Source organism: Pristis pectinata, chromosome 20 (assembly GCF_009764475.1).
Source record: "Pristis pectinata isolate sPriPec2 chromosome 20, sPriPec2.1.pri, whole genome shotgun sequence".
Lineage (NCBI taxonomy): Eukaryota > Metazoa > Chordata > Chondrichthyes > Rhinopristiformes > Pristidae > Pristis > Pristis pectinata.
The window spans coordinates 32,077,011-32,098,764 of NC_067424.1; the positions used below are offsets into that span (position 1 = coordinate 32,077,011).

Sequence of the window (21,754 nt, forward strand, 5' to 3'; positions counted from 1 at the left end):
GGGCAGAAGCCTGCATAAAACTCCTTGTCAGCTGTTTGCTCAGGGAATGTATGTGACTGGAAATATTTGTCACGCTGATGCAATGTAAATAGAATGGATATGTACTGAGAATTGCAATGTATGAATGTATTATATTATATATTGCAAATTTTATGAATACAGTATATTTATGGAATCAAAAACTTGAATCCAGAACCTTCTAACTCAGTGGTAAGAATACAGCTGGGCTAGGAAGTTAAATAACTAGCCAGGATTCTGACCTTCTTCCTTCTCTTGTGAGCACTGCAGATAAATAAAGATTTGGGCTTGTTGGTTGAGAAAAGGATCTGTATCAGCCTTGTGTGAGGGGTCATCCTCCTCCCCCACACCGGTTAGCTGGCCAGCTGAATAGCATCATGGGTGAAGGTGCGATGGTCATGTTATATCATGTCCATTTAATGGGCATAGATGGAAGCAGAAAGCATGGATAATTATTACGTTTAGTTAATTATAAGTCACAGGTGATAAACTAATAAAGTATGCTGGAACATTTGCAAAGGTTTCTGGATTGACCTAGTGCTGGCCTAGTGCTGAGTTGCTGTTCAATACTCAAAGCACGTACATCATGTCTCATATCTTTTTCTAGGTTCAAATCCACAATGTGGGATACTAATCAGTGCCTCATTTGCACAGCTACCTCCAGTGGAAGGTATTCCCAGAGCCCAGAGGATTTTTTTTATTCTGGACTCTATGACATTGTGTGCTGCTGGGACCAGAATGTCTGCGAACCACAGTGATTCAGGGCACATCATTCAGTGAGAATTTAACCGTCAGTTTACAATGGATTGATTCAAATTGATCCCAACAGATTTGCATCAAGTGCACTGTCAATTGGATGTCAGATTTTGGGAACTTCCAGGTCCTCTTCTGTCTCTAATTAGCTGAATAGAGTAGGAGTTTGTTGTCTTCTCTACAAGCTCACAGCAAGAATATACCCATGTCATTAGCAGGCATTCTGGAGGCTGAAGCTCAAGAGAAAGGGTTCAACTCAACCCAGACTGTTTGCTTACAGAACTTTTAGTTTGCAAGGAAGGTTGCTTACATTGCTCACGAGCATGGCATGGCTTGAACTAAATTCTAATTTTCTTTAGACAAAATACTTGTTATGTTTTGGCTATGTGCTCACTCCATATGGCGCATCCTACCAGTTTATTTTTAGACACGTTCTCAGGTTTGAATGGTAATGCAATTGAACACAGGCACAGATGTGGTGGTGAACATTTTAAATGACATACAGGAGCACATTTCTTATCTGGAGTGTGCACAGCAAATGGTGAGCTGAACCACACAGAACAATTAAGGACCCAGGTTTGCAAGATAAAGGGAGTGGAACAAAGGAAGAAATGTTGAAACAGGAATAAGCTTTGAGCCTTTTTAGCCTGTTCCAACACTAAATCATGGCTTGATTTGTTTCAACTCCATTTAATTATGATGGCTCTATAAACCTTAATGCCCAAACCTAACAAAAATTTATGAATCCCAATTTTGTTTTCTGTTTATTTACCTTATCAAATTGAATCAGCAGAAGACCTCAAATAGATCATCCCTTCTAGACTAGACTCAAAAAATGATGCCTTGTCTGTGCAACATGACCTAGTAATTTAACTCTTTTAGCCCTGCTGAATATTCTGATGAACATGTACTGCAGTTCTCCAAAGTAAACATATTCTTCCTGAACTGTCATGCCTAGAAACAGATGCTTTCTTCAGATAACAGGGGCCTTCTTTTGTATTTGAACATCGCTGTAGGTTTTGGGGCTTGGATAGCAGAATCACTGGATCATGCTCCTGCTTTTCTGCTGTCACTGAAAGTCACCACTGTCACAATTGTCAACCCTACTAGCTTTCACCAGGCTCCAGTGATCATGCAGCAATCTGCCAATCAACCTTGTCCAAATGAGTGCATGCCTTTGATGAACTGCTAATGAGCGGTGCTCAATGCCTTTCACTGAAACAGAACAGTAACAAATTGCCATTCAACAAAGATCTTAGGCTACCGCTGGCTTTTATATGTCGCATAGAATTGTCCTCTGCGCATGTGTTGAGACCTCGATCTGTTGTGTATGTGAATGGCTAAGGATGCTCTATGTAATGTTCATCCCGGTGTTGTATTGTTCAGAGTCAAAATAATATAGGCACCACATGGGATTCATAGCAACTGTCTTATTTCACTGTGCACAGAATGCTTGTGGGACACATGGAATGTTCATGAGGAGATTGTGAATGTGACTAAATTAAACCAATGACTCAGGGTGCATAATCCACACACTGCTGTGGGGAAAGATGATGTTTACACGTATTTATCTAGTTTGAGAAGAATGGGTTTTGAATACACGATCCTTTTACTTGGGAGATCAGATGGTGATTCTTAATATTTCCCACAAAAGTTCAAGTAAGTACATACTACACAATTAGGTGAAGTAATGTGGTTTCAGTATCACTAATATTCATGTGGATTGTAGTCAAGTTTAATCCATAAACATGTAACATCATCAAGAAACAATCTCTGGTATTACTGAATCATTCTCTGATTCTCTTTCCTGGGTGATAGGGAGTACTTTGATATTGCACTGACTTTGCCACACGTGCTGACATCCCTGTTGTAATTTATATAGTTTTGCTAGTTTGACTGATTTAAATAGTGTCCCCAAGGCCCATAGTACAAGACACCACTGAAGCTACAGACTGGACAGAAGACAAGGGCAAAGCAAACATATTAGTTAGATGGTACCCACCGTGCACCTTAGAATGCTGTAGATTGTAGGGGGAATGATGACATTCAGCTCACTCAGCTCCCCGTCTGAAATCCGCACTGGACATTGCCGAGAAACTGCTTAAACTTAACCCAGCTTTAACAGTGAAGCTCTGCAGAGAGCAAGTGAATGGGTAGATCAGATCTAATCACTTCAGGTAGATACTTATGAACGTTTGAAGTGGATTAGTCAGTGGGGTTACTGACTCCTGTTTGACAGATTCCTGAAAGTTTCACCCCATAACCTTCCTTCTCCCATCTGGTCAAAAACCCCACATCCAATATTTTTTATAACTAAATGGTAATGTTCAAAATATGCAGTTTGCTTTCATTCCCCTATGATTTTTCTCTTGCTGGTGTTGCATGTGCCAGTGCCCAGGGTTGTAATCTTTAATTCCTGGAGATTATCAGGACAATCCTGACAACCCTAGCTATTTAGACAACCCTACTGCTCTGTGAGGTAAACTGGGTTAGTAATACAGTGGTTTTAAGAATCAGACGATTGGACAATCAGTTGAAAGTATGGCAGTGAACTGTATTTAATGTTTGGGCACTTAGCTGACCCAAAGCTGTGTTTTCTGCTCCTGTTCATTACTGAAGAAATATCCTAAATAATTCTAAAATGCTGTATGTAAAGAGGTGATAATAGAGCTTCTTTCTTTCTGTTCGCAAGCTCATTCATGTGCTTTCTGAGCCAATAACACTGAGTGCTCGCCTGCTGTTGGATAACTTTGGAGTTTATTTATGAAAAAATAAATGCTTTAAGTCTAACTACTCAACACTTCTGTATTTGCAATGTTTTCTAAATTTACTTAATGTATCATCAGTGCTACATCTACCGTGCTGAACAAAAGGATTTGCTGCAATCGCAGCACTAATCCATATACATGAACAAGATCCCATTGCACTGCTGAGGAATAGACAGTTTGCCTGTTAATGACAGTGTCAGACCTATGGGTATTCAAGTATGGTATGAATCCTATTAATCACAGTCTTCATATCAGATCTATATACAACAGCTACTAGATAGATTATTACCACAACAACATAATGTTGTTCTTGGATCAGAATACATATTCAAGTACCCAAAGAATTAAACAAATATACCGCAAGTCCAGATCTTTACAAATTGTAAAATTTTGCCAGTACAATGTACACCTTGCCACATGCAATTCCATATCTATATAAAGGTATTAAATTAATTATTTGGCATGGTGTACACATACTGTTAGGTTCAGTGCATGATCCATATACTCTTGCTGGTGTTTGGTATTGGACAGGTTTCAATATACACATGTTACATGCAGTATAATTTTCAGCATCATTTCCATATAAGTCTGATAAAACCATGCAGAGACTATGTAAATACTGTCAATGTAAGAGTTTCAGTTCCAAATCTAAGTCCCAGATCAAAATCCATGATATAACTGGATGCAGGTCATCTTCTTGTGATGGGAGCCTTAAAGCGAGATTCACATTCAGACAAAAACAAGCCCCTTTCCATAACCTTCAATGATGTTTTCTTCTTATCTAATTCCAATTAACATCATCAGAGCTAAAGCTGTTAGGACAAGGCATGCATGTTGAAGTGACCTGTTGTACTTAAAAGGATCAAAATCATTGTAAGATTAAGGAGTTACACATAAATCCCTTCTTGGTTAAAGGCAGAGATCAATGAGCTCTGAAGATCCTTGGTTTTGGCAGGAGACATACCATGCTTGAGGGAGTCTAGATGGAGCAGAGGCTCTAAGGAAGAAGAGAACAAAGGTGGATGAAAATACAAATTACATTAGTGCAAGAAAAGAGCAATCAAAGAACCAAAAAAGAAAATGTCGTTATCTTCCTTGATTAGTAACTAAAATTTGCATGGAAGTCAATTTTAAATAGCTAAGTAAACCCAGCTGACCGATTGGATCATTATGTCCATCCCAAATGCTCCTCTAATCTCCAATGGAATAGAAATACGTCCATTTCCTTTTTGAATTCCCATTGCACTCACTTATACTTTGCGCAACAGTTTTGCGAAATTGAAGCATAAACCTAGCGTGTACATCAGAGAAGCTGAACACCAGGAATATTGAATCTTGTGTATAGGTTTAATCATGAAAATGACAGTTTGTTTGAGATACCAGAAACCTGTTACTGCCCAAAGAAGTGTAGGCTGCAATAATGCATGATAAATATTCATGACAGGCCGGTTTTTGCTATGAGTACCAATCAAATGATGCCCAAGGTTCACAGACTTTCACTTTCCGATGAATTTTCTATGGGGATTTATGTGGAAACTTACTCTCTGTTGGACTTCCAAAATGCACACTGTCATCTTCAGGACATTTGAGACCCAAGTGAATAATGCAAGCAAGTGTGTGTATCCCTAACCAATTGGAATAATAATTAATGAGCAGCACAATACCAGGAAGTGTAAATTAAGATAGTAATTCAATGTCAAATCAGGAACATTAAGAGAGCAAATGAAAGATTGGATTAGAGAAAGATAAAAGAGACAAAAATGTTTAAAATTTTACATATTAAAAATCTCCAATAGCAATCAAAAACTGAAGGACTGAGACTAGTAGAAATTAATTTTCTGTCCCAGAATGGTCATTCATTAATAATAAAGCTCATCACATTGACAAAACAGTATTTTGATGGAATGAACAAGCACTAACTTTGTGTGATGTTTTGTCCTTATCTACAAAATCAGTATAGGGTCTTTGTGCCATTCAACACACTTAAATGGGGAGCCAGATATGGAAATATGACCTTTCAGTGCAGCTTTAGGAGGAGCAGTTTATCCCCGGCAGTAATCCCTCAGATTTTTAATGTACTTAACTGTACATATGTACCAGAAGCCGCTATTAGATTTGTGCATAAATTATGATGAGTATTACCTAGCCTTTATCTTCCTAGCAAATCCAGCTCGGCTACATAAGGAATGGAATTCTCCCATTCTGGTGCAACATTTCACTCACCCTTACTGGCCATCCTTACCACTTCCTTATGAGCACCAGCTGTTATGGATCTTACTTTCATGTAAAGTTGCGTTTTCTAACCCTGCTCCATTGCAGACACTTTTGTGTGCTACTTCATTACTGGAGATATACTAAACTGAGTCTCTGCTTTTCCAGATAGATATATTGAAGGTGATAAGTTATCTAAGATAGTGGATAATAAGTATGAGTTGCAAGGATTGATGGCTGAAGCAGCTTGACCTGTCCACAGTCTGAAATGTCTTGAAACAACTCATAGACACAGTTAGGAGACTCTAATCATTTGGTTTCAAAGCAGTACAGATACGGTAAATACTAAAGACAAAGCTATAGCATTTTAACTGCACTTAGGTCTTTTGCATGCCCTGCATTTCCATCCAGGCCCTAAACTCAGGCTGCCCCCTGCAATGTAACCACTTCCCCACCCACCTTCTCCACCAGCCTCAAATAACTGGGGAGATTTTCACCTCCAGCATACCATTCCACAGACTAATTAATCTTTGCTTGGAGAAGGACTTCCTTATATCAGACCTGGGTTTCATTTTGAGTCATTTCAGTCATTCGAAGATTCCCACCTCATTTATACAGAAGTCATTAACCCTGCTCAGGTTTCCTCAATCTGAAGTGGGCATTTCACTTTCACCTTCGTCTGTGACCACTCAGAGGAAGTAATCAGCCAGAAACTTATTTAATTTCTGCTCATTTTCTTTCAAGACTGCTTGAATCCTTTTATGATTTTTCATTTCATTTGATTGCCCTTTATTGTTGAAGAGTTAAAAGAACTTCTTACGGTCAGATTTTATATTTCCATACAGTCCTAGAGAGATGCAGCACAGAACTAGGCCTTCGGCCCATCAAGTGCGTGCCAACCATCAACCACCCACTTACACTTATCCCATTTTATTCTCCCCACATTCCCACCAATTCCCCCCAGATTCTATCACTCACCTACACACTATAGAGACAATTTACAGTCGCCAATTAACCTACAAACTGCATGTCTTTGGGATGTGAGAGGAAACCAGAGCATCCAGAGGAAACCAATGCAGCCCAATAGAGAACATGCAGACTCCACCCAGACAGCACCAGAGGTCGGGATTGAAACCAGGTTTCTGGAACTCTGAAGCAGCACCTCTACCAGCTGCACCACTGTGTTTTACCGAGGCATTTTTCTGAGCTCTTTCCCTTCTTCTCCACCATTCACCTGATGCATTTCTGATGTAACGGAGAGGGTGGGATATCATGCAGAGGGGGAATGGGACATTGCTAAAGGAATGGGAGATCAGCAGATCCAAGGGGAAGCTTGCTGTGACTGGATGAACACTCCTGCTCCTTCAAGCCCTACAAGCAGTGCAGAAATAGGCATTTAATTTATGGAGTCAGCACTGGGTACACTTTGCTGGGATTCCTGAAGCCAGTGAATGCTGGCTGACACTAATTTGCAATAATAAGTCCTGTTAGAGTACAACATGCATCCTATTGTAGGTTTTATAGTAATGAACCACCAGAGAGCAGACTGGTCTCTTGTTGCTAATGTGTACCCCATCTGTTTAAGTTGAAAATGGGTGAGAATTTTACCTTTCCAGTGCCCCCGAGCCACTCAGTCTCCAGAGTAAACACATAAAACTTGACCCTGCTCCCACACCACTGACCCACCTGTAGGCTCTGAGTAGACCCTGTACAGGAAATGGTAGAAGTAAAAGAATGACATTGCTCAGCGTTCTTTGCAGGAATGTCATGGTTAAAGACTGAAGCAAGGTAACAAAGGGAATATCAGTACTGCTCCCTCCCAAGCCACAGGCTCCCTCGGATTTCCATTTCTGCCCAAGTCCATTTAATTGAAAACAAGTTGCTTTTTAAGGCCACTACATGTTTCTTGGAACTTGGAAACAGAGATGAGCAACCTTAAAGACCAGGTTGTACCAATGCTAATGGTAACTAAGAAATTAGTCATAGAAACATAAAGGTATAATTTCTGAGCCTGTTGCCAGAAACCTCCAGTCAATAATGTACCAGTGGCACCAAATGACAGAAATTCGAACACATAGCACACGTACCCTATGCATCCCCATTTGTGAGAAATTTTTATTGTGATTTTCATTGTGGAATTCCTTGCTTTACTGATTACTTGAATTGCGTGGTTCTACACACTTGCCATGTGCATGTCCAAGGTACATAGAACAACCAGTGTTAACATCATCTTTCTGGCATTGCTTATTTGATTGTTGCCTTGCCAAATTGCATCCCATATGTGTACTTAGCATTTTGGTCTGCTACACACAGCAAATCTAGTCTGAATAACAGGAGAGTGGCCTGATATTTAAAGGGGTTTTAATTATTTGCTGGATTGCTGGGGATTCACATGGTAGAGACTTCATTGTACTCCATGGGGCTGAGCCTCTGAGCTACCAGGATTGCAGGGGTTAGAAATTCTTTCACACGAACTCACAATAAAGCATTACACTGTTGGAACTCAGGGTTAGAGAAGAGCAACTTTGGGGCCATTTCTGGTGCCTTAATGCCCATCGGGAAATTCGCTGCCTCATTTTCATTTTCCCTAGGATTAGTTTGCTATAGCTAAACATGCCCAAAATGATGTCAACAATAGAGCAAAAAATTCATCTGCAGGGAGATTTCCGACCTGACTGTTTTTATTGCTCAAAACAGCCAGGTTTTAATAAGCCTGTTTCCCTGGAAACCCTCGAACTGTACTCTTTGTCCTCTGACTTTATGTACAGCCTCACATGTGTGCATGCAATGCATTGTCACTGAAGGTCAGGATCATCCCAGCCTGCAGCTGCTGATCTCTGCCACATCTCACAAGCTGCTGCTCACTCTGCCCAGTGGGAATCACCCAAACTCTCTTCATTTACTTTCATTCTGCACCAGGAAAAGGTAGAGTTGACATAGGTGAAGGACGAAGTCCCACACTATAAGGTTCAAGAACAGCTACTTCCCTTCAACTACTCAGTTCTTGAACAAACCGGCACAACCTTAGTTACTACAGCCTGGCAACATTATGACCACTTTGATCAATCTGCACTAAAATGAACTTTTTTTTGTTCTAATTGTTTTCTTTCTTGTAAAAAACTGTGTATAATTTATGTTTATGTTTTTCTTTGAATGCTGCTTATCTGATGCTATGTGCCTGCGATGCTGCTGCAAGTAAGTTTTTCATTGCAACCCGTGCATACATGGACTTCTGCATATGACCATAAACTCAACTGTGACTTTGGGTGCTTGCCTGTGCAGCAGGCATTCAGAGACTGCACTCATATCCTTGTGGATCCCTCGCTGCTTGTTCTAGGAGTGCCTGGCTGTAGACCTGAGAGTGTCTGTAGCCCCAATACATAAAGAACAAGGAATGTCCTTCAGGCAGCCATGTCCCTCTGATCACCTAGTTGCATGCTCTCATTCCTCCCGCTCATCATTGTAGCATCCACTCTTTCAGTACCAATATTCTCTTGTAGCTGGAAGAGTGTTGTTTGTATTGAGGTATATCTCTTTTCAGGATAGCTACAGAGGTGGCACCTGCTGGCTCAATGCAACAACGAAGAACACCACACTGAAACCATCTATGTATCATTCTCAATGCAGAATCACACAGGGAAACCCCAAACACTCTCCAAGGATCTCCCAATGGAGACCATGTTCTTTGTGCAACTTCTATGAACAGTGTTGGGATTAAAGGTAGCAAACCTATTTCGAGCCCTGACACTCCTCCTGTATGCAGGAAGGCCCCTATTGGGTTGGGATGCCTGTTCAAAAAGCTGCTTACTTTCAAACAGCCAACACTCCAGCCACCTGGCAGTTTGTCCATCTGGCTGCTGGTCAGAACCAAACGCTGGTGATGATAATGCTGGCCGTACTTGGTGATATTTAGGTTTCTGGGCTTCCTCCCCCATCCTCTGACTCTGTTCACGCCTCCTCCTAAATAACAGGATGCAGGAAACTAAACCTGGCCTGATTAATCATTCCCCAGGCAGGAGATACTGGGACCAGCTGCGGCGATCTTAGCTTTACCCTGACTGAGATCGGCCATGGAACAGCTTAAAGCTGGGCCTTTTCCTTTTGTGGCTCAATGGACAGTTGTTCTCCACATGTCCACTGCTGCTTAATAAAACAAACACAGCATTGTTGTTAGAAGACAGCTTTCTCTGATTCATTGTTGGTATAAGTGTTGAGTTACACCTCCATCCCACTCACGTGCATGAAAATGCTAATAAATTGCACACACAGGCGACCAGAATATAACAGTATAATTCTCTATATAGACAAGAAAAGTGCTTTGCGGTCTGTTGGATAACCTTAGTTAACTTAATACTTTGAGATAATGGATATTGCAGCTATGGTCCCAAAACATCCAAGTCATTACATCCCACATAGTAAGAAAGTAGCGGCAAGCTCAACACCACCAATGCAAGTTAGAGTAACTCTAACTTTGGGTTAGGTGACGTACCATAACCTGCACCCTGATTTCCGCTCTTTCCATTCAGAAGACATTAACCATGTTCAAAGCACAAGATCAAAAGGAACGAGTATGAGTTTACATGTGTGGGATTGCTACCTTTGATCAGGGTGTAGCAAAGAAATTGGTGTGGTGTTGGGATTGAGGAGTGGAGAGAGGCGGGTGATAGTGGTACGGACTTCTCAGAATTTGCCACAAGTCAAACTGTACTCAACATTGGTACAAGTATAGGGGTCCCTTTACTTGAATTGCTCTCCTTTCTTTCCCATAAGTATGGCAAATGTCCCTGACCTGATCTTTGTTGTGATGCTTTGTGGGGATATTCGTCTCCTAAGACCAACTGCTTCTCTTTGCGTTCTTTACCTCCTTGTGGATGCTCCTGTATTTTTCAAGGTGCAAGTGTTAGTCAGTGCAACTATTACTCAGAATCCTAATATGTGCAACTGAATCACAAAAACACCCATAATAGGGGATGCATTGTAGTGAAAGAACAGTGGGTCCTGCCAACAGGACTAGTCTAGATATACCTTAAAGAGGAGAAAAAAATTAAAGAAATAAAGGACTGTAGATGCTGCAATCTAGATGAAAAACACAATGATGCTGGAGGAACTCAGCAGGCCAGGAAGCGTCCATGGTGAAAAGCAGGCGGTCAAAGTTTCGGGTCAGGATTAGCCTAGCATCCATTGTATTAAAATGTTGGAATCCATTTTTAGGAAAAAATGGAGGGATGGCATGGTTTTATGAAGGAAAACATTATTATTTTAGGATGTAATGAGTAGAGTGCGTAAGGTGGAACCAGTGGATGTAGTATATTTGGATTTTTAAATGGTACCACGCAAAAGAACCATAGACTCATGAGAGATACAGTACAGAAACAGACCTTTCAGCCACCAAGTCTGCACTGACTATCAACCACCCATTTACACTGATCCTACATTAATCCAATTTTATTCTCTCCACGTTCTCATCAGCTCCTGCCAGATTCTACCACTCACCTACACACTAGGGTGCAAGTTACAGTGGCCAACTAACCTACCAACCCATGTCTTTGGGATGTAGGAGGAAATTAGAGCACCAAGGGGAAACCCACCCGATCATGGGGAGAGCGTGCAAACTCCACACGGAGGTTGTTATCTAAAATAAGTACTCACTGGGTTGGAAAGAGATAACCCATGAGCCTAGGTAAGGGATTGGCTAAAGAGCTACAAAACAAAGTCGGAATAAATGGTTGGTTTCAGACTTTGATTATTAGTGGAGGGCCACAAGGAATATTCTGGCGCTCTCACTTATTCACAGTTACATGGAAAAGAAAGAGTATAACATTTCCAAGTTTGCTGATGACATAAAGCTAAGTAAGAAATTGAGCTGTTCGGTGGATACAAAGAAACTGCAAGAGCGAGGGTTATGTGAGTGAGCTAGAATGTAGCAGGTATAGTGTGAGGGGAGAAAAAGCACTTTGGTAGGAAGAATGAACAGCAAAATATTTCATAAATTGTGAGAAACTAATAAATGTCCTACAAGGGGATCTTGGTGGACTGGTTCACAATTTGTGACTTGCAGTTACAGCAAGTAATTAGGAAGGAAAATGGAACTGCTAAGACATAAAAGCTTTTATTGCAAGGGGGTTTGGATATTAAAGTGGGAAGTCTTGCTGAGATTGTACAGGATTTCAATGAGACTTCAGCTTGAGAACTGTGTGCAGTTTTGATATCCATACCTTTGGAGGGAACGTACAGACCTCAATGCTGGTGCACTACAGGTACAGTGGATCAGTGTCTGGCGTGAGGAGATATGCTACAGAGAAGATGCAGTAAACTCATGTGGTCTCATTGAGATGTGTGAGATTCTGAGAGGAATCTGACAGAGTAGATGATGAATGATTGTTTCCTCTAGCTGAAGAACATAGAACATAGAAGACTACAGCACAGTACAGGCCCTTTGGCCCACAATGTTGTGCCTACATTTTATCCTGCTCTAAGATCTATCTAACACCTTCCCTCCAACATAGTCCCCTATTTTTCTATCATTCATGTGTCTATCTAAGAGTCTCTTAAATATCCCTGATGTATCTCCCCCCCCACAACCTCTGCAGGCTGTGCGTTCCACGCACCCACCACACTGTGTAAAAAACTTACCCCTGACATTCCCTTATACCTTCCTCCAGTCACCTTAAAATTATGTCCCCTTATGTTAGCCATTGTCGCCCTGGGAAAAAGTCTCTGACTGTCCACTTGATCTATGCCTCTTATCATCTTGTACACCTCTATCAAATCACCCCTCATCCTCCTTCTCTCCAAAAGAAAAGCCTTTAGCTCGCTCAATCTATCCTCATAAGACATGCTCTCCAATCTAGGCAACATCCTGGTAAATCTGCTCTGCACCCTCCCTAAAGCTTCCACATCCTTCCTATAATGAGGTGATCAGAACTGAACACAATACTCCACCTGTGGCCTGACCAGAGTTCTGTAGAGCTGCAACATCACCTCGCGGCTCTTGAACTCAATACCTCAACTAATGAAGGCCAACACTCCATATGCCTTCTTACAACCCTATCGCCCTGCGTAGCAACCTTGAGGGATCTATGGACGTGGACCCCAATATCCCTCTGTTCCTCCACACTGCTAAGATCCTGTCATTAACCTTGTATTCTGCTTTTGAATTTGATCTCCCGAAGTGTATCGCTTCACACTTATCTGGGTTGAACTCCATCTGCCACTTCTCAGCCCAGCTCTGCATTCTAACAATATCCTGTTGTAATCTACAGCAACCTTCTACACTATCAACACCAACAACCTTTGTATCATCAGAAAACTTCCTAAGCCACCCTTCCACATCCTCATCCAAGTCTTTTCTTTAAATCACAAAGAGCAGGGGTCCCAGAACAGATCCTGCGGAACACCACTGGTCGCCGAACTCCAGGTAGAATACGCTACATCTACCACCTTTTGTCTTTATGGACGAGCCAATTCTGAATCCACACAGCCAAGTTTCCCTGGATCCCATGCCTCCTGACTTTCTGAATAAGCCTTCCATGAGCCTTACTGAAATCCATGTACACTATGTGAACCATTGAAAACTATAGGGGAATAGTTCAATAGGTCTGCCATTTAGCACTGAGATAAGGAGAAATTTCTCTATGCAGAGGTTTGTAAATCCTTGGAATTCTGTATGCCCAGGAGAATGGATGTTCAGCCACTGAGTATGTTGAAGACTAAGAGGTTAGATATTGAACACCACAGAAAATGGAGGGTGTAAAAATCGTGTGTAGGAATGGATGAGATGGAGAATTATCCAGGATTATTAAATGGTGGGGCAAGCATGAGGGTCTTATATTCTCACTCACCTGCATCCTCAGTAGATCCCTCCAGCACAGGGAGGATGCTGACCTTAGTGCCTGTCTGTTGAATGAACTGGAGGAGGTTTGCCTGGCGCAGTTCTTTGGTCAGATCTTCCAGTTCACAGCATTTCCTCTGCATGAGGGAAAGAGAAGTTGTTGGTTCAGAGTTTCAGAATGAGTTGGGGTGGGTGAAGTCTCTCATCACCAGAATGGCAGCAAGACTCAGTGTTTTACACAAAAGAGGGCAGATAATGTAATCCCTTAAGTTTAGAAATTTAAAGGGTATTGTGATTGAAGTGTACTCAATGTTAAAAAGATTTGTTGTGAGGAAATTAGTTTGTTTGCCAGGAAAATAAATGAAAGTAAGTCTTGTATTGCTATGGCACAATCTCTGGGCCGTTGCAAACAGCTTTACAGCTAAACTGTGAATATATATGTTATGCAAGCAACAAAGCAGCCAGTTTGTACACAGTAAATTCTCACAAATGCTGACCGAGGTATAACTATTGATCAGGATATCAGGAGCATTCCCTGCTCTTCTTTGAAGTACATAGGATCGGTTACATTAATCTAAGTCAGCATACAGGATTTCATTTTAACACCTGGTCTAAAAGTTGCACATTCAGTAGTGCAGCTCTTCTTCAGTTCTAAACTGGAGGGTAGGTTTTTGCCTTATTGTCTCATGGTGGGGCTTGTATTGACAAGGTTCTGACGGAAGTGAGAGTGCTACCACTGAGCTACAGCTGGCACCTTCCTTAAATCAAGAACGAGGGGAGGAAGTCTTATTAGAGGCAGCCCGCTCAAAAGGAAACTAGCACTGAACTTCTTCACATTAAGGTTAGTGGAAATGTGGCACTCTCTCCACAGGGCTGTGAATGTGAGAGGCACTTAGAGCTTTCAAACTGAATAAGAATGACATAATCAAGAGGTATGAACAACGATGATAAATGTGGTTATGGTAAGACCAGACATAATCTCATTGAATGGTGGCATCATCTCAAGAGGCTGACTGGTATACTCCAGTCCCTATGTCAGTATGTGCCTCACTGGACTTGATTCTGCATTCCAGAACCGACTCAATTCTTTCCGATCAGATTTTCCATTGGCTTTGGAATCTTTCTAATGGTGAAAACTGCTGGTGATTGGGTCCTGGAGGCAATCATTATCTGCCAGGTATTTCCAAAGACAATGGGAATGCAATCAGCTTTTCCAATAGACCAAACCCAACTGATAGTCTGCTTTACACCAGCTGATTTCATTTCCATGGAAATCAGAATATACTTATCTTGTCTCCGTAAATGGGCACTTTTAGTGAATCTGGAGAGCTTAGTCTAGGGGTTGTCAGCTGCTATGGGAGATTGGTGAACTGGCATCCCATCATTCAAACATCCTCTGAGGTTATATAACACTAGCCAAGTACCGAGCCATCCGATGGTGAGCAAACCCCATCACAGCACCTACAGCTCATTGAGACAACTGGGTGGACTCATATTGTGAGATATTTATAATCAATAGCACAGCAGATGGTGACACCACCTAGCTTTTAAAGGGACTAATCTGGTTAAATATTTGTCTGAGACACTACGTGGCAGATTTTTTACTGAGTTGGCAATATGTAATTCAGACTAAATGACAGAATTCTCCATTGCGTTGTCATCTCAATGACCTTCTGCCTCCAACCACTCCCAGTCAAATGACATTTTTCCAAGTTCAATATTTTTATAAGTAAAAAGCAAAAAGATCCAAAATATAATCTTTTTTTTAAGAAATTACCCACACGAATTTTTTCTCTGAGTTGCAGCTAGCGGTATCTAGGAGATCGATCTTTAATTCCCAAGGAGTCCAGAAGAGTTAATGTCCTGGCTCCCTACAAAACAAGTCAACAATTAGATGCTGAGGTTTCATAGAACTAGGAAATTGTTTAGTGCCTTGAGGCATGATTAGAAACAATTTCTTGATAGATCATGTTGTTAGCCATAGGATTTTTCTGTCAGTTCCTTTAACAAAATTTATCCCATATTTATTGCAGGAGGATTTGAGTACATTTTGATCCAATTATTTAGAATCCTGCTGTAGTGCACCTGGAATATTGTATACAAGTCTGGTTTCCCCACTAACAGAAGGATATACTTGCAAAAGTGGAATGCAGCCAGGTTCACCAGATTGATCCCCAGGATAGTGGAACTGTTGTATGAGAGATTAAGCAGAAAGAGCAAAATTCTCTTGAGTTTAGAAGAAAAAGAGGTGACCTCATTGAATATACAAAATTATTACAGGGCTCGATGGACAAATGTGGAATTGATCTTCCTTCTGGCTGAGGTGTCTGGTCTTAAAATGAAGGGTCAGCCTTTCAGGACAGAGATAAGAAGACAATTCTTTATCTAGAGGGTAATGAATCTTGGGAATTCTCAACCCAAGAGGTCTGTGAGGCCCCGTTGTTGAGTATATTCGACATAGTGATCAATACATATTAAGATAATCAAGGGATACGAGGTTACTTCAGGAGAATGATACTGAGGTAAAAGATTGGCCATGATCTTATGATCATGAGCAGGTGTGAGGGGCTAAGTGACCTTTTTTTTATGTTCTTGTTATATTCAACATTCATATAAAATCTTAATAAATGTTACTGCAGAATTGTGCTAACATCTTACTGTGTGTGTTATTTTTGCTTGCTATGATTATCTTTTGGTAATTTGTGAACATGTAAGAAGACATTCTGAGGTCCTCTTTACCCTAGCAATGGGGTTTTAAAACGAACATCACCATGTTGAAGAACCAGACTACAGGACATCACTTGGAAGGAAAAATGTAGAAGGGAAGGCAAGGAGAATATAATAATTGAACGGTTCCATTTTGTAGATCTGTGGACTGCAGGATGAATAAAAGGTTGGCAATTTTAAAGTCTTGAGAGAGAATGGGGTGAATATTTATCTTTGGTTAGTAGTGCTGAATGAGTGTGAGAGTATCTGCCACCAGTTGTTCTCATCTTTTCAAAGTTAGTTCTGCAGAATTAGTGGAAGTAAATACTGGAAAGTGAGTATCACCTTGTACATGGAATTGACCAAAGGCAAACTTATCCCCCCCCTCCCCGCCTCCGACACAATTATTGCATTTAAGATGGAGTTTTCTGTAACTTACTACAACTCGCACATTTTCCCCAATGTTTGGAATGTTTCAAACTTACTACAGCCCTACAAACCTCTGAGAAGTTTTCTCCAGTTCTGGCCTCATATGCATCTATTACGACAACACGGTGTAGGCAGTCTTATCATCATCAAGCTTAAGAACTCCCTCCCTAAAATCTCTCTACTGATATGCCATTCTTTTTAGACGCTTCTTAAACCACTTTAACTAAGTCTTTGTCCCCTGCCCTATTATCTCCTTCTTTGACTTGGTTGGTCAACATCTGTCTGATTATCCTTCTGTGAAGCACCTAAGGGATGTCCTTATAATTATGGGTAATGGAGATCAGACAAGAGAGAAACTGAGGCCAGTAGTTGTTTTCCACCATGATCTTATTGAATGGTGGAACTATCTCAAATACTGATTCTCCTCCTATTTCTAACTATTTTACAGCATTAAATGAGCTATATTAAATGCCAATTTGTTGGTATATTCATTAGAACGCAGTGAGAAGCAAGACCACTGTCCAGGTCTGAGCTCAACAATAAGTCAAGCACACGTGGGCGGTGCCCAAACCCAGCTCGTCTCAGACTTCTACTCAATCTCAGCAGGTGCAGAAGTCTGTGACAAGTTGGGTTTGAGCACTGCCTACTAGTGCTGGTCTTACTGCTGAGCTCAGCAATGGTAGCACGGCACATGAGTAGTGACACCAGATACATTTCGTGGATCACAGAGTCACACAGCACAGAACAGGCCCTTCAGCTCATCGAGTCCACCAGACCATCAACCACCCATTTACGCTAATCCTACATTAACCCCATTTTATTCTCCCCACTATTCATTTACACGCAAGGGGTGATTTACACAGGACAATAAACCTACTAACCCGCACATCTTTGGGATGTGTGAGAAAAACTGGAGGACACAAATGAGAAGAAATTTCTTTAGCCAGAGGGTCGTGGATTTATGGACTACGTTGCCACATACAGCTGTGGAGGCGCGATCATTGGGGGTGTTTGAGGAGGAGATTGATAGGTATCTAATTAGTCAAGGTATCAAGGGATATGGGAAAAGGCCAGAAATTGGGGCTACATGGGAATAGTTTAGCTCATGGTGAGGTAGCAGAGCAGACTCGATGGGCTGAATGGCCTACTTCTGTTCCTTTGTCTTGTGATCTTGTGACCTGGAGGAAACCCAGGTGATCGCAGGGAGGAGCTGCAAACTCTGGAGGTCAGGATTGAAGCTGGATTGCTGGAGCTCAGAGGCAGTAGCTCTACCAGCTGGGCCACTGTGCGACCCAATTTCATACCCCGCCTCTCAGGATTTTGCTCTCCATAAACCAGCCCTCACTGCAACGCCACTCATTCCAATGTGGTGCTTGCCACTCTGCGTAAAAAGATAAGTAAGAATGCGGGTTTATTTTATCTTACTTTATTTTTATGCAAGTTGACAAAGGCCTTCAGAGCATCCTGTGGTTGGTGTATCAGGGTATACCATTGAAGGCCTACTTGTTGTTGGAAGCACCCTTGACCTCACAGGAAGACTTCGGTGGGGAGCGGCTATGTCTGGCCATCTGCATTCATTCTGGGCTAGCAGGCATTGAAGTGGCAAGTGTAGCCACAGATCGCAGTGCCCCAATGGAGCAGACAATCCAGAATGCCAAAATAGTCGAGTTTAGACAAGTACTGCTGGTAGAACAGAGAGGGACTAGAAAGTGTGCATGGCTTTATCTGAATTTAGAATGACCTCAGTTGATTTCCTTGACCTCAATTGTTACACAGTGATCGTTCATCATGGATATAATAATGGTCTGATTACATTATCATTGAACTGACTGTGAAAATAGCCCTAAATCCAGCTCTCTCATCTGTGAATAGCGCCATTAGTGTAATGAGGACCTAAGCACAACATCTCAGACCTAATCAGCTGAGTCCTTTAATCTCCTTTGTAAATCATGCATTGGATCTAAAAGGTAAATTCCACCCGCTACAATATGTAAGTATACAACACTAAAGAATCTAATTTCATTGGTTAATTACAGGTCTGTTACTGGGCTCCTCATAACATGGGAGAAACCTTTATTGTGACCCTTCTTTCTGAAAGGCTGTGTAGAATAAGCAATCAGTGCTGAATCATTTATTCTGGCATCAGGTGGCTGATTATTAACGTTATACCAGGCAGGCAAAGGTTACTGGCATCTATAGGACAATGTGTCCATTTAATCGCCGGATGGGGAAGGCTAACCAAAATTTTGAATAGCTGGATCAGAGGAACTGGCTGGAAATATTGCAAGTTTGTGAAACACTGGGGAAACTGTGTGAGTTTGTTTATCACAGTTGTTTTTACTGAATCTGCAAGGAAGTAATTACATGTTTGTGCAGTTTCCTCTGAGAGTATCAGGATATCACAAAGCTCACAGCCAATAAGTCATGCCTAAAGAGCAGAAACTGTCCTAATGTTGGCACATACAGCCAACTTGCACACAGCAGGTCACCTACAATATGAAAATGACTCGGTCAGTTGCTTTTGGAGGAAGCTTGGACACAGCTCCACGACTGTTCTCTCAGCTCCTCCTCAGGTAATCTAAAATTAGCTTTTTCCATCGGCCTCAATAAGCAGACAGGCAACTGTGCACATTTCATTAGGAACAAGGCTCTCTGACCATACAGGCAACCCCCGTGTTACGGAGAGATGAAAACGGTCTGTATCACAATTTTTCCATAATGCAAAGCCACATCACCTGTGCATGCATCGAGAAATGTGAATTGAAATGAAATTGTGTTTATTTATGACCTTTTTGTTCCACATGAATTCAGTGAGAGCAAATTACCTATCTCAAATGTTTGGGCAGTGATCTGTGAATTTTGTAAGGGCAAATTTCTGTTACCCAAACAGCTGTAACAAGAGGATTGCCTATATAACAATCCCCTCAGTACTGCAGTGGAGTATTATGATCCAAGTGGTGGTCAGTATGATAATGGTTAACCTACAGTCCTTCTGACAAGGCAGGTGTGTTTCCAACTGAGGCCCACAGAGCACTAATCCCAGAAAAGCGACAGTGAAATGAAACCAAACTGGGGCTCAAATTTCACTCACTGCCATGGTTGGTTTGATTTGCGTGCTCCTTCCACAACCCACTGTGAAAGATCAGACCTTGATGAAGAACAGTCTTCCCCAGTGCCCCAGCTAATGGCTCTTTCTGTCACCGAAAACAGATGATCAAGTCATTATTATAACATTATTGATGGGAACTTGCTGTGTAAACAATTAGTAAACAATTTAGTAGTGTTTCTTAGTGGTAAAGTGTTCTGCGATGCCTTGAGGGCTTTTCCCTTGTCTGTCCTGTTGTTCTGTACAATGGGAGTTGATGGGTTGCTCAATGAGTTGGCAATAACCTGATGGGCCAAGTGAGAAATATGAGAATCTTGACAAGCAATCAATATCACCACATGAATACACAATACGGCTGTGTCCTCAGATCCTGTGCAGATCAGCTGGCAGGAGTATTTGCAGACATTTTTAACCTCTCCCTGCTTCAGTCTGAGGTTCCCACCTGCTTTAAGAAGACCACTATCATCCCGATACCTAAGAAAAACAGGTAACATGCCTCAATGACGACCACCCAGTGGCTCTGAAATGCTTTGTGAAGCTGGTCATGTCACACATTGACTCCAGCCTCCCAGAAAACTTCGACCCACTGCAATTTGCCTACTGTCAAAATGAGTCTACGGTGGATGCCATCTCCCTGGCCCTACACTCATTTCTGGACCATCTAGACAGTAAAGACACCTATTGTAGACTATTGTTTATTGACTACAGCTCCGCCTTCAATACTATAAGTTCAAGCAAACTCATCATCAGACTCCAAGACCTTGGACTCAACACCTCCCTCTGCAACTGGATCCTTGATTTCCCGACCAACAGACCGCAAATCAGTCAGGATAGGCAGCAGCACCTCCTGCAAGATTATTCTCGGCACTGGTGCCCACAAGGCTGTGTCCTCAGTCCCCTACTCTTCTTCCTGTACATTCATGACAGCATGGCCAGATTCTGCTCTAACACCATCTACAAGTTTGCAGATGATACCACTGTAGCAGGCCATATCTCAAATAATGATGACTCGGAGTACAGGAAGGAGATAGGAAGCTTAGTGACATGGTGTCATGACAATAACCTTTCCCTCAATGTCAGAAAAACAAAGGAGCTGGTCATTGACTTCAGGAAGGGGGGCAGTGCAAATGCACCTGTCTACATCAACGGTGCTGAGGTCGAGAGGGTTGAGAGCTTCAAGTTCCTAGGAGTGAACTTCACCAATAGCCTGTCCTGGTCCAACCACGTAGACACCACGGTCAAGAAAGCTCACTAGCATCTCTACTTCCTCAGGAGACTAAAGACATTTGGCACGTTCTCCCTTGATACTCACCAACTTTTATTGATGCACCATAGAAAGCATCCTATCTGGATGCATCATGGCTTGGTATGCCAGCTGCTCTGCCCGTAACCGTAAGAAACTGCAGAGATTCGTGGACACAGCTCAGCACATCACGGAAACCAGCCTCCCCTCCATGGATTCTGTCTATACTTCTCGCTGCCTTGGTAAAGCAGTCAGCATAATCAAAGACCCCACCCACTCCGGACATTCTCTCTTCTCCCCTCTCGCATTTGGCAGAAGATAAAAAGCCTGAAAGCACATACCAACAGGCTCAAGGACAGCTTCTGTTATAAGAGTATTGAACTGTTCCCTGGTATGATAAAATGGACTCTTGACCTCACAATCTACCTCGTTATGACCTTGCACCTTATTGTCTACCTGCACTGCACTTTCTCTGTAGCTGTAACACTTTACTCTGCATTCTGCATTGTTTTACCTTGTACTACCTTAATGCACTGTGTAATGAATTGATCTGTATGAACAGTACGCAAGACAAATTTTTCACTGTACCACAGTACAAGTGACAAAAATAAACCAATTCCAATTCCTATTCCAAGTGGATGACAACAAAAGAAGATCTTAAAACATATCAGTGCTGAAATGCATTCACT

At 41.8% G+C, this 21,754-nt stretch overlaps 1 protein-coding gene across 1 annotated transcript in view; it reads right to left on the bottom strand.

The window, feature by feature from the left end:
* Positions 1-21,754, bottom strand: part of LOC127581047 (ras association domain-containing protein 8-like) — a 73,172-nt gene that overhangs the window by 7,384 nt on the left and 44,034 nt on the right. Inside the window, exons 4-5 of the mRNA XM_052035106.1 lie at positions 13,592-13,718; positions 4,431-4,536 (exon numbers count right to left, since the gene is read on the bottom strand). Of these exons, the coding sequence (XP_051891066.1) occupies positions 4,431-4,536; positions 13,592-13,718 (233 nt within the window). The remainder of the gene's footprint in view (positions 1-4,430; positions 4,537-13,591; positions 13,719-21,754) is intronic.